Here is a 14395-nt window from a genome sequence, read left to right as displayed (position 1 = left end):
TCTTTGTGAATGTACAACTTTTTCTTATGATCCAAAGGCCTCACATCAAGAATTTCTTGCAGGACTTCTCTGGTGGTGCAGTGGTTAAGAATCCACCTGCCAATGCAGGGGGCACGGGTTCGAGCCCTGGTCTGGGAAGATCTCACATGCCGCGGAGCAATTAAGCCCATGCACCACAACTACTGAGCCTGTACTCTAGAGCCCACGAGCCACAACTACTGAGCCCGTCTGCCACAACTACTGAAGCCCACGTGCCTAGAGTCCATGCTCTGCAACAAGAGAAGCCACTGCAGTGAGAAGCCCACGCACCGCGATGAAGGGTAGCCTCCACTCGCTGCAACTAGAGAAAGCCGCGTGCAGCAACAAAGACCCAACACATCCAAAAATAAATGAATTTATCAAAAAAAGGAATTTCTTGCAACTGGTTCTGTTTTCAAAGAAAAAATGTACCAGAAAACCATGTAAAGATAGGATAAGAAGTCATTCAATTATTTTTCTAACCTCATGTGCCTTTTCCACCACTCTTTTTGCTGTTATTTACAATGCTTTCTTCTGTCTGTAGAGTCTACAAGTTTTGGAGGCAGATGTGAAGTACTAACTCAGTAAATGTGTAATCCTTGTGCGTTTCTTATAAAGATCTAATTGGATCTTCAGATTTCAAAAAAGTGCCTATTCACTTTGTCAAACAACTCTGATTTGTAACTAATTCTGCTCATACCTCTAATGGAATATAACCTTTATAACCAACCAAAATGTTCAGTAAAGTTAATAATTTTAGGATATAACAGAAAAATATACTTACAGCTAAAGAATACTGCTCATTATTTATTTGCAATAATGATATTTAGGCTATTTAAATTCTAAGATAATTGAAATCAGCAAGTATTTAATTATGATTGACTTAAAGGTTCCAATTATTAAAACTATTCAAGAACAACAAAAAAGTAATAAAGTTAAGCACATGAACTTACTCTGTATACAAATCTTCTATCATTGCAACAATAATAACAATGAGAGACACAGCAAATATCTGACATCCAGAACCAATGAGAGAGGAAAATATCAGCGGGTGACTTGATGGTCTAAATACATCTCCATGCACCTGCTTCCATCCATACTCATCTCCTAGGTCTCTATCCTATATACATATATATGTTGAGAGAAAAGAAAATAATTCAGAATGAAATTAAAATACATAAAATAGGTAAAAATTTACAATTACAGTCGTAAGTTCCCTCACTACAAACTTAAAGGTATTAAAAGGGTTTCAAAATATCAAGAAAAGACATTTGTTCAAATTTAAAATAATTTCTGCCTTAATAACTTATAATAGTAAAGTGCTGTAATATTACTGAGGCTCAGGAAGATGGATCCTGGTTGTACTCAGAGAATCTCAAAGAATGGACAAAGAAAAGGTCTAGGTGCAAAAAGAAATGGTCAAACTGGGAGAAAAGCCCAATGGCTCTCTGAATGTTACTTTCAGACACTACTCTTGACCTTTACATCATGACTAAGGCTCACATATGAGTGGGGGCCAGGAGGAGAGCAAAACTGAAGATTAAAACCAGTACTAGAGGGCTTCACTGGTGGCGCAGTGGTTGGGAGTCCGCTGGCCGATGCGGGGGGCGCAGGTTCGTGCCCCGGTCCGGGAGGATCCCGCGTGCCGCGGAGCGGCTGAGCCCATGGGCCATGGCCACTGGGCCTGTGCGCCCAGAGCCTGTGCTCCACGGCGGGAGAGGCCACAGCAGTGAGAGGCCCGCATACCGCAAAAAAAAAACAAAAAAAAAACAGTACTAGATGCCCTAGCAATGCAGAAATCTCCCTTATAGCCTGGAGCCTAAGAAAATACACAGGGAATATATCAAATAGTTAAATATCATTTAACTGTCTATAGCATTTTTTAAAAAGGATTCAATTTTGCCTTTTCAACCCAAGTAAGCAAATAACCAAAACACTGTTTCTTAAGAAATATCAGTCCCTCAAGATAATCTTTGTGGTTTTTTTGGCCTTGGCGGGGGGTGGGGGGGTCCTGGTCAGCTATGTTTGAGAGGCACCAAATATTTCATCTACCCTCTGATACTTCACAATACACGTGAGCATATTAAAATTTTAATTTGTTTAACTGTTTTCCAAACTTATTTAATGATGGAGCATATCTACACAGACTAGCCATTAACAACGGAATCACTCTGCTGTACGCTTGAAACCAACACATTGTAAATTAACCACACTTCAATTAGGAAAAAAAAAAAGAATAGCCATTAACATTCCCTGGCAGTCCAGTGGTTAGGACTCCAAGCTTTCACTGCTGAGGGCACGGGTTCAATCCCTGGTCAAGAACTAAGATCCTGCAAGCCACACAGTGCAGCCAAAAAAATTAAAAACAAAAAAACACCACTTTTCCTCATTTACGACACTGTTCAACAATTTAGTAAAAATAATTTAGAAACAACCCTCCCCTTTGAACCTATTAAACTAAATGTAAATCAATCCTTCCACCTACTCCCTTAATTTTATGCAATACTTAACAGCATTAGAAAGATACCAATACAAGTCTACGACCTCCTAGCTGCAATTCTGAAATCAAAAGCTCTGAAAAGTGAAAAGTCTGCCTCACAAGTTTGACATATCCTTATCTGGTGGCAAATCTTGGAGCTAACTAACAAGAGGTTATTTATACTGTTTATTTATCCCACTTAGGGTGAACATTCATATGTTTTGCTGAAAACACATTAATATATTTGATTATAGGACATGTAATCAGGGCATGTAAAAACATTAAAATATTTAATTAGAGACCCCTCAGGGAGCTTTCTACCTTCCTAAAACCTGAAAATTCTGAATTCTAAAGCTCATCTGACCTCAGGATTATGGACTTGCTTCCAACATTCAATAACACTAAGTTAAATTATTTTATAAATACAATGTAAAATGTTTGCTTACCATGTCATCCATTTCTTCTTCTTTACTGTACCGGGCATAATCTTTTCTTAAAGTTCTCATTAAAATCATTGAAACTAAGCCCACCAAGAAGATAACCATCATGAAGGAATTGAATATTGAAAACCAGTGAATCTAAAATAACAGAAAATAAAATATTACTTACTTGAAATACCAGTTACAAAATTCATAGGTTTCAAGAGGACAATGGGATGTTAATGCAAAAAAACCCCACAAAAGTCTTCTAAAAACTTTTACATGAAAATCCAAAACTAAGATATACTGGGAAAGAGTAATCAAAGGGATTGGCTTTCTTTCCAGTAAGCTTTAGATGCATTGAAAGTATGATACTGTTTACACGGATTATCACAATCAAATTTATTGTACAAATAAAATACAATTTGGCCGCACAGAATATGCTATTCAGCATTAGAGAGAAAGAACATGGGTTTTGCAGTCAAACAGGTCTGAATTTTAACACAGGCCCTGACCCCAGTTTTCCTACATCAAAAATGAAGGAAATAATACTATATCGTAAGTGATTTGTACGGTTTAATACATATATAAACTGTACAGCACCGTGTCTGGCACAGAGCAGTAAATAATAAATATTAGTTCCCTTCCCTCTAACTAAGCAACTACCTGAAAACGTCTTTAAAATTATAAGACTAGGGCTTCCCTGGTGGCGCAGTGGTTGAGAGTCCGCCTGCCGATACAGGGGACACGGGTTCGTGCCCCGGTCCGGCAAGATCCCACATGCCGCGGAGCGGCTGGGCCCGTGAGCCATGGCCACTGAGCCTGCACGTCCAGAGCCCATGCTCCGCAACGAGAGAGGCCACAACAGTGAGAGGCCCGCGTACCGCAAAAAAAAAATTATAAGACTAAACCATCATAGCTGCCCACCATGAACTTAGGCCACCTTCCTGAATGACCTGCTTCACTTGCTTCCAGTTCATCCTCTCCACCCTGCCGCCACCATCATGCACTCCTCTCCAAAGCAGCTATCCATGGTACAGAGAACTCTGAGGTACCCCATAGTTTCTCAATGCCCCCAAGGCTCTTGACTTTGATTTTACCCACACATTTGTCACAAAATTATGTCCAGATTCAGCACAGCTGACTTCAACTGTCTGTGGCACTGTCCAACAATTCCTTTATATTTTAATTCCCCAAATTTCCTTATGGATAGTTCCAAAATTTCTCTTCTCTCTCAATTTCATTTATTTTTCCCTTCCTCTCTATTTCCATGCCATCACCTCATACCTGATAGCTCTAATGGCCTCCTAGTTGACGACGTTTATGTTTGGTCTTTCTCCTTCCTTTCAATTTATCCGACAAAAGCTTATCCAGCAAATCTTTCTGAAACATCATGTTCATGTATCACTTCACTATTCTAAAACTTACAGTGACATTCCCTATTTTCTCACATAACAAACCTAAACTATTTTCCCTAATATTCTGTACCCCTTGTAAGATGGCCACCTCAGCTTAACTAGCCAACCTTTCTTTCCACTGTATCTTATATTCCAATCAGGCCTACCGTTCCTCAATGACCCAAAAGTACAGCTTATTCACTTCCACCTCTGTATCCTTCTCAGAATTTCTTCTCACATGGGACCCACTTCTTTCTACCTTTGTAAATTCTATCTACAATTTAAAACCCAACTCAAAACCCCTGTCCTCCATAAAACCTCTCATACACATATTTTAATTATTCACAGATATTCTCCTGCTCTAAACTTCTACAGATACATAGAATATTTAACATGAAGGAGGTACTGTTCTATACAATTAGGATTTTAATTAGATTTTAACTTGGGCTAACATGCTGAGCATGTGCACTAGAGTGAAAAGCAGTACTGGCTGTTATCCACCCTGAGGCTTCAGGCAACTGATAAACTATGGCTTCCCCTGAAAAACAAGGGGCAGTCAACTGCCTCTGCCTCTTCATAAGGTCATTTCTTCCTTCATTCAACAATTTATTTATTAAATACCTATTGAAATTATAAAGGAAATAATGAATGCATTATATTTTGAAATATTTACCAAAAAGGGTTGTATAAATTTAAGTTTATCACAGAAGTATCACTTAAGATTTATAAATGCAGTCTATAATAATAGGCTTTTCCAAAGGTTTGATTTTGTTTCTAATCTGGGAAATTAATGACCCAGAAAAGGACAAGAGAGAAAAAAATTTACATATATATACATATATATATACACACATATATATAAAACTCATATCTCTTTTCAGTCAATTTATCAAATTTTTGAAGAGAAAAAGGTTTATATAGTTACTACTTAGTAATAAGAAAGATACACCCCAAAATGCAAAACTTTCTAGCAAAGCTCTCTATCTTCTAATCTAATATACAAACATTAAACTAATACCGATTATAATGTACTACTAATTAGTTAGTACTAACGTACTAACCTGACATTTTATAATATTCCTTTATCCCCCAAATTATAAAATGTTGCATGATTCTGAAGTTATTAACCAAGGGAAATATTTCTTTAAAACAATAAAGAAATGAGATGTCACAGAGGGGTTACTAACCCTACGAACTGCTGACTCCAGCACCCCTAGTGTTGCTAATCCGAAAGCAGCACCCCAGGTTTGTCATAAATGTTAGAACACTGGAGATTAACTAACTATACCACCAGGGCTGCCTCTTCCTGAGCACCTGCTGTGGAAACACTGAACCAGGTGCTTTATATGCACTGTCAAATGGAATTTCACAACAACTCTGCAAGGAAGTATAACCCCTGCTTCACTACTGAAAAGCAGCTAAACAACTGAGTCATCTGACCACAGTTACAGTAAATGGCAGAGACAGAGTCTGTATCCAGCTGGGGCTCCTAAGTCTATGTTTGTAGCCACTGTATTAGAAACAATCCCAACTCTTACACAGTAGATCCCATCCACTCCTGCCTACTCAAGGAAAATGCTTCAGTAATTCTCCCCAATCTCCTGAATCACCAGTTTTGTACTCTCTACTGAACCCCATCAACATAACAAACATATTTTTCTTACATTTCAAAAAAAAAAAAAAAAACCCAAAAAACAAACGCCCACCCCCTTCCTGATTCCATCTTTCCTACCGGCTACTACACCATTTCTGCACTCCCTTTAGTAGCAAACTTGCTGCCTCCAATTCCTCTCCTCCCATTCTCTCTTAGACCAGCTCTGTTGAGATTTTGCCCCACCACTACACCAAACCTGCTCTTTGTCAAGTTCAGTGATGACCCCAGATGAATCAACACGTACTTTCAGTACTCATCTTACCTGACCCATCAGCAGCAATTCAGAACTAATCTTTCTATCCTCTGTGACAGACTTCCCTCTCTTGGCTTCCAAGATACCATACAATCTTTTTTTTGCCCCATACCTTACCAATATCTCCTCAGGGCCCTTAGCTGGTTTCTCCTTTTCTCCCTGAACTTATACTACTGCTCCCAGGGCTCAGTCCTTAGTCCTCTTCTATCCGTACATACTCTTCCTTGGTATTGCACTCAGTCTCGCAGCTTTAAATACTATTTATATGCCAATGGCTACAAAATTTGTAGGCCTCTCTTTTGAACTCCAGATTGATATATCCAACTAGCTGGTCATTATCTCTGGATATCTTACAGACACTTCAAAACCACCATGTCCCAAACTGTACTCTGATCTTCCCCTCCAACTCTCCAAATACAGCTTTTCCACCCCACTGACAGCAGTTCCACTCTGATAGATGCTCAGGCCAAAAACTGTGGAGTCTTTCTCAAACTTTCTTTATCTTTCTATCCATCAGGAAATCATGCTGGCTCTACCTTCAAAATACGTTCACAATCTGGCGTCTTCTCGCCACCTCCACTGCTATGCCTTGGTCTGAGCCACATTTACTTCTTATCTGCATTAATGCGACAGCCTCTCCAGTGGTAACCCTGCTACTCCCTGTTTCCCACACCACCCATTTTCAACATCACAACCTGAAAGACCCTTTTTAAGAAGAGGTCAGATCTGCCATTACCCTGCTGAAAACACTATCCTGCCCCCTTTGCACTCCAAGCCCTTAAAGCAGCCATGGATGATCTGGCTCCTGCTGCCTCTGACTTCATCTCCTACTTCTCGTCCCCTTGCTCTGCTCCAGCCATATGGGCCTCCTTGCTATTCCTCAAGCACACCAAGCATGTTCCCACCTAACAGGCCTTTCCATGGTGGTCCTTCTGCCTGGAATACTCTTTCTCCAGATGGCCACATTCCTTATTTCCTTCAACTCCTTTAAGCTTCTGCTCAAAAGTCCATCTCAGAGGCTTACCCTGTCCTCCATACTCAAAACTACAACTTGCTCTATCCACAGCACTCTTACCCAACTGCTCTTTTTTATTTTTCCATGTACACATTTTTCAACATATTATACATTTTAGTTATTATGTTTACTGCATGTCTCCCCCACTAGTATGTAAGCTCCAAGAGGGCATGGATCTTTGACATTCATTCTCTAATGTATTCCACTTACTGAGTACAGTGCCTGACACACAGCAAGTGCTCGATTAATATTCGTTTTAAAAATATATATGGTAAAAAAATATATATATATGGTATACAGTTCTACTAGTGAAAATGCCAAAAGGCAGCCTTTCCATCAAGTTGTCACTACCCCATGAGACTAGAAGCAAGTAGACCTAGGTGTTCTGGTAGGGAATGTCAGTTGGAAGTCCTCATATTCTCAAATGCTACTTAAAGTTGAAGTTATTTGTGCCTATATCTTTAAATGGACTACCATGTTCAGGACTGCCTGAGCGCTAAATCTGAGGAAAAGCCCTGGGAGGGTCGGGGAGGGAATCATAGCTCCAGGAGTAGCTCACTAAATCTTTCAGCAGGGGCTAAACCTCAAAGATCTTCATTTTTTTCTCCTAGGACCCCATGGAAGATTAGAAGTAGTAACAGGTTCTGGTGGAGTCTAAAGGTGGAAACTGGCTGCAATGATATAACTCTGAGACAAAAAAAACTTACAAGCCATCTCAAAAATTGGTGACTAATAAACTTCAGGATTTCAGTCCAAAAGATAGAAGAGGCAAGTCAGGAAGAAAGTCAGAAGAATGGATATATCCCCTTATACCTTGTAGTTTTTTCAGGTCCATCCTTGAAGGAGTTGAACGACAAAAATAAAATCTGTTTTTTGCTAAAAATAACCAAAGCTATCTGTACAAAACCAGCAGCAATGCCACTAGACTAAGGATCTGAGATCCAGTGTATACCTGCAGGTGGGGGGGTGGGAGGCATCTTTCCATTCTTGGTGTTTCTTTGGATGTGGAAGGATTTCCCCTGGCAGAAACTCCTGGTATCACTCCACTCTTGTATTCATTCCTCCCTAGAGGATGCATACATTCTGCTCTGTTTCTCCACACTGTAATTTTTACACACACAGGCACCCAGGGAGGAAAACTTGAAACAGTCCAGCACTGTCTGAGTGTAGTAAGTTTCTCCAATTCTGAGTTTCAATATTAAGAAGCCCACTTGACCACAGTTACAGCCACATTCTCCAGTATTAGCCTCATTAGCAATAAAAGTGGTATCTTGGCTTCCCATATGCTGTATTCTTCCTTGTGTATCTCTTCATTGGTTTAAACCAGGCATGATGAAGGGAGATTTTGACTGCTCCTCTAAAACTCTCTATCACTCTTATGACTCTGAGCTCACATCTGAAATCAGCCTTCGTTAAATCTTTGAGATCCACAACCCTAGCACAGTGCCCTATATGTGGCAGATGCCCATTGTTTAACTGATTGAAGCACATACTGAACGTCTTAAAATACACAATTTACCTACCCTGTGTTGAAAAAAGGATGGATCAAGGTATTTGTCAAATCGATCTTCAAATTTTACATCTGACTTTTTCCATTTTACCTGAAAAAAATTTTCTTCATTTGAAAATCAAAGCCAGTAAACAATAATCTGATAAAAAAAACTCTGAGCAAAATTTGAAAAGATTTACACACTTAGAATAAGATACTAGAGAAACAGTAGAAAGTTACTACCAATTTGAGAAGTTGAAATACATGATTAAAAAAACTAGCCAACTTTCCTCTCTGTGTATTAACAAAACTTATGACTTAGAGGGATCATTTCAGTTTTCAAGGACTATTAACTGTTGCTGACTTACATTCTCTGACCTCATAAATGTGATAACAACTCAATTAAACAGACCAAATAAAATAAGAATCTGTACATCTTTGACTTTAGATTGCATTAGTTTTATTACAATGATGTTTCTTTATAAGTATGGTTATGCAAATATTATTTGCCCTAGGTACATATGCCCAAAGCTTGAAAAACTTTCAAAACTGTCTACCAGCAATGGATTCATTCCAGTTACCCGGAAAAAAACTACTGAAAAGAGAGGCTACCTACGTCGGATTTCTCTTCTTCCCACTACTTTTAATCCTAACAGAACAGAATTAACTTGACAGTTGCAAGGGGCTCTGACAAGCTCTTACTCTGCAGGAGTATCTTATTCCACCTGATAAAGCAAAATGTGGTAAACTATACTCATCCAGAAATTTTCAACATGGCATCATCTCTTAATCTTCAACAGTAAAAAGGAAAGAGAAACAAGGAGTAATGTAATCTAAAAAGTAACCATGAAAACACATGGCTGGGTTAGCTAACTGCCCAGTTATAATGGTAAAGTTTGCTGAAGCAAATGGTAGGTCCTGCCAATGCATAACAGGTATCTAATACTACAGACCTTAAGTAAACCTCCCTGCTTTTAGGAGGCTTACTTACATACATTAATAATCTGTTGCATCCCATTTCAAGCTACAATTTCAATTACTAAAGTTGTAAAACATACTTAATTGTTGATATTAAGTGACAAATACTGCTTCCTGTATACAATTATTTTAATACTTACCGAATATGACATCTGGATTTTAGTATTGGGAACCAGTTTCACTTTTCCTTCACTAGTTAGATTAACATCAACAATTCGATTTCCATTAAAACCTATTTCAAGTTTTTTATAGGTCCAAAGATAGTAATCTTCCCCATTTTCATCTGCTTCACCAACAATACCTTCAAAAGAAATAACACTTCACACAAGGTATGTAATATCACTTAGTATTTAAAATACATTAGAAGCTAAAAGCTCATTAAAAAACATTTTTATAAAAAAGCAATACTACCATTATTCCTCATGGTTAGAACAATGAAAAGGTACCGGCTGGACTTCTCTTTGTTAACGACTTGGCAAACACAAAACTATTTTCACACCATGGTAAAAAAAAGTGATGCACAGCTCAGCATAACCTATCACTAATTTGATCCTCAAAGTTCATGCTCTGTCATTAGTATCACCTTCATTGTAATAATCATGACTGTGTAGTTTATATTCCTTAGTATCTCAAAATTTCAGGGAGCACTGTATCACTATCTGGCAAGGTTCTCAGTTTCGAGGTCAAACTAAAATTAAAACCAAGGTCTCCAGAGGTCTAGTCCAGTACTTTCTCTAATAACCTATGATCAACCCATTCCTAATAAGCTGCACATATGTGTATAGTGGGTACCAAAACTTAAAACGCCTCCCCTTTATACCTCAAGCATTGGACTTATCCCTGGGAAGTCAACAAAATGAAAGGAGAGTTGAAAATAAATGGCAATGAGGCAAAAATTAAAATGATCATTTTGATCACAATTTGGGATACTGAAGGAGAAGACTCAAACAAGGGAGTAGGTAGTACCTGAGGATCTCTCTCTCGTGCCCTCATACTGTCAGCTATTTATCCAATGTTCCCTACCCAAGCCTATATATTCATTAGCGCCTTAGGCTCTAAAAGTTACTCCTTAGGCCTTCCCTCTACGGTCAGTGCAACTCATGAAAAGCATTAGTGGGAAAAAAATGATCATTTCTTATTAAGAATTATTTGCTTATTAACCAAAGTTGTTCTAATTCGTACAAGTTCAAGGAATACAGTTTCACTTTGTTTGAGGTTGTAGAGGGATAATAAAATCCTTCTAATTTTAATTTCACCAAAGTTTATTTACCTATCTACTCTGAAAACTCTGAGGGTGGAGACATAATTATACCAAATAGGAAACTATTCTCTCTAAACGACATTTAAAAGACTGTGAAAGCTTTATCCCAAGAAAAGCCAGATAAAGATTTTTTTCTGACAGGGTTTCCCATGGTTCAGACATTCTAGGACATCCAAAAGTATCTGTCCTAAACATGGCAGAAACCCAGAGCTAAAAAAGATTTATGTTAAGACAGGAAAGCACAGCTGCCATGTTGCTTATGGAGGCCCACAGAAATGACGGAAAAAAACCTAAGGTTCTAGACATGAAACGCGTAAGCAATGCAAAAGACCTGCTCTCTCACCAAAAAAAGAGAAAACCCAGATTAATGTGGGTTCTCCTAAAACTACAGGCTCAGAAGTCTTCAGCGAATATTCAGCATATCTTCCTACTACCCTCAGAGACAATCACAGAAATGTCTGTTATACTAATTACAGTCATTTACATGAAATGCTTACTATTTATATCTAATTAACATGTAACACAGTAATGACAATGCATACAATTATATCTTGATATTAACTTTCTTATAAATTCCATCTTAGTACCATATTAAACTCTGGGCTGATATGTTCAGTCTTTCAGTTTGCTGTTCATGAATACAGTAGTCTGCTAATAACTTTAAGAATTAGAATATTAATTATATATTTTTTATATATAAGAACAAGTGTCCAAAGACCAAAAAACAAAAACAACAACAACAACAACAAGCCATTAAGAGAAAAATGTGATCAAACATGCTGGCTGTGATAGCTGGCTTTGCTTTGCATATTAAGTAATTTAATCAAGCCCAGCACAAACAATGTTTGGATTATGAATAAGTTGGTATTAACTACTGCATTGTTCCTCTCCATTAACACAGATGAACAAGGACATAAAACATAAAAAAGTTTTTAAAATTTTAAACATAATAGACTTTTGGAAAATAACATAGGAACTAGCAAAACAAGTCATTCAGGAGACTATTATATCTAAAAACCATACTACCACAGTCCCACATGAGAGAAAGCCAGAATATAACTTTAAGATCCTATTCAGTCCCTTTGATTGTTATTTGATAAAATAAGTCAAAATAAGATGTGAGAAAAATGGAGGGAGGGGGAATATTTCGGATTGTTCAAAGCATCTTTTGACCTCTTGAATATGAAAAGTTACACTGTATAAAAGTTATATTTTCAGGGATTTTTCATGTAAAGTTTGACAATGTCAAAAACCCTTCAAGTAACAGGAAACCATAAAATTGATGTTAAAATCATTCTGTGGAAAACAGTGAAAACACATTTATTGATTCAGTGTACAATCACCTGAATAGTCATTACATAAATCTTGCTTATTATCCAAATATTCCCCAAACTTTAAAAATAACATACAATACTTACCCCATATTGGTAAGTCATCTATGTACATCTGGTACCAGTAGTGATTTTTGATAGCATACACAAATGCATCTCTCTTTTCTTTATCTAAGTCAATTTCACAGTAAGTGGCTGGCATCATATCATCTGCATAAAATAAAAATTGCAAATCAGTACGCTCATTTGCAAAATAGTTACAGGAAGAATAACACACAAAAAAGCCAACATTTCCTGAAGTTAAAATTTCTACTCATAAGAGTTGAATCTCGGTGATATATATATATGGATTCAGTATACAATTCTTTCCTTTTTTGTGTATGTTTAAGATTGCTCACAATAAAAGAATTTTAATCATCTTTACTTTCAAAGATTATCTCACTAAGTGAAGAAAGCATCTCTTATATACAGAAAATTATACAGAACATTTACAAAGTAACTTTAAAATGAATAAACTGATTTAAAAACAGAAATGAAAAAGCTTAAAACACATAGGAAAGTTTTCACTTCATACAAAGACTCAAGAATATGATCTTAAATAGAGCTAACAATTTCTAGCTATGAGATCTCTGAGATAAATATTCATTTGAACATTCCTGGAAGTGCAAGTCACTGGAGGCCACAGATTCTATGAGGAATCCCAGTGACTCTTCATAATTCAGAAGATTAAAAGGCAAACCTCTATCTAGCAGGCATCACTGTTTATAAATTACCCAAAATTCCCTGGAGATGAGTCATTTCCACTCTTGACTGCTTTTAAAAATACTCCTATCTGAAAATAATATTCAGATGGTCTCTAACTTATAAATCTTTCAAAAATGTGCTTAGGATCATTAGTTTCTAAATAAAACAAAGCAAAACCTGAAAAGCACTCTAGATGTCCATCAAAAGGACTGAACTGTTTTTGTATGTTACTTAAGCAACTAGGAAAAAAAAAGAGAAATCAATCTTAACAACAACAACGAAAAGCACAGATGCTTAAGTTCTCCTGTACTATAATACTGGTTATTTAAAACATGAAATACAACTTCCTCCAAGAAACAATGTTAAATTTCCCAAATGTTCATTAAAACAACTTAAATATAAATTGCAGCCAAACTATAATTAAAAGCCATCTATAATGTTGTTTCTACGAGAAATAACAATCTGACTTATAACTCCAGACACCACCACGTTTCCCCAGTTCTCAACAGAGAGAATAGCTTATTATTGCTCAGCCCAGAGTGGACACCCCAAAACTACAAAACCAAAGATGGCAGGAAACACTGAAGTCCCATGAAAGAGGGACAGGGAAATTCTCTATCCCAGTGGGAGAAGAAAACTGCTTTGTATCCAACAACAATGGCTTCCACACATATTTTCTTTCTACCCAGGCCATTTTTAGGCAGCAAGAAATTTAGGGTTTTCATAATGGCAAAAACTGAGGCTGAGCAGAGGAGAAGGCAGGGAGAGTTAAGAGAGAGATTACTACAAAGGATGCCTACAGCAGGAGCTAGGAGAACTGGCAACAGGAAATTATAGCTACAGAGGAGAGAGCAAGAACCAAAGGAAGGTCCAGGTTGAGCAGCAACGAATGGCCACAGTGGCGTGGGAGGACTCACAGCTACCTCTGCGAAGCCACCAAACTCCTTGCTGTCACAATCAGATATTCACTGATAACTGTCATTAATAATACAGCAGTTTCCTGTATGAAGTTCTGAGATATGCAATATGACATTTACCCGTATATAAAGCTTTTAAAAGATTCCTTACAGTCTGAACTTTAGTTCAACTCTCTCTTTCCCCACGCTCCACCATCCTCTATCCCTATACTCTAACCAGACTCAGCCACCTGCAGTTCCCACACACCTCGTGCTCCCTTGGCCGCCGGATTTGTTGTTTGTGCAGTAAACCCCACCTCACATGTCCATCCTAAAATCTTTCCCATGCCTTACCCTGTCCCCCAGAGTAATCCCTGATTCCCTAACCCTCACTCCTCTCACCACACAGCCTGCCCCCTTCACTGAAGTCCCATGGCTTTCTCTCCATATCTCCTATGGCA

At 37.8% G+C, this 14395-nt stretch overlaps 1 protein-coding gene across 1 annotated transcript in view; it reads right to left on the bottom strand.

The window, feature by feature from the left end:
* TM9SF3 (transmembrane 9 superfamily member 3) overlaps positions 1 to 14395 on the bottom strand; it is a 74487-nt gene that overhangs the window by 43349 nt on the left and 16743 nt on the right. Inside the window, exons 3-7 of the mRNA XM_030865204.3 lie at positions 12382 to 12504; positions 9843 to 10003; positions 8759 to 8836; positions 2944 to 3075; positions 972 to 1138 (exon numbers count right to left, since the gene is read on the bottom strand). Of these exons, the coding sequence (XP_030721064.1) occupies positions 972 to 1138; positions 2944 to 3075; positions 8759 to 8836; positions 9843 to 10003; positions 12382 to 12504 (661 nt within the window). The remainder of the gene's footprint in view (positions 1 to 971; positions 1139 to 2943; positions 3076 to 8758; positions 8837 to 9842; positions 10004 to 12381; positions 12505 to 14395) is intronic.

This window comes from Globicephala melas, chromosome 16 (genome assembly GCF_963455315.2).
Source record: "Globicephala melas chromosome 16, mGloMel1.2, whole genome shotgun sequence".
Taxonomy (NCBI): domain Eukaryota; kingdom Metazoa; phylum Chordata; class Mammalia; order Artiodactyla; family Delphinidae; genus Globicephala; species Globicephala melas.
Note: the sequence above shows the minus strand (reverse complement) of the source record. Positions and strands in the feature narration are given on the sequence as shown.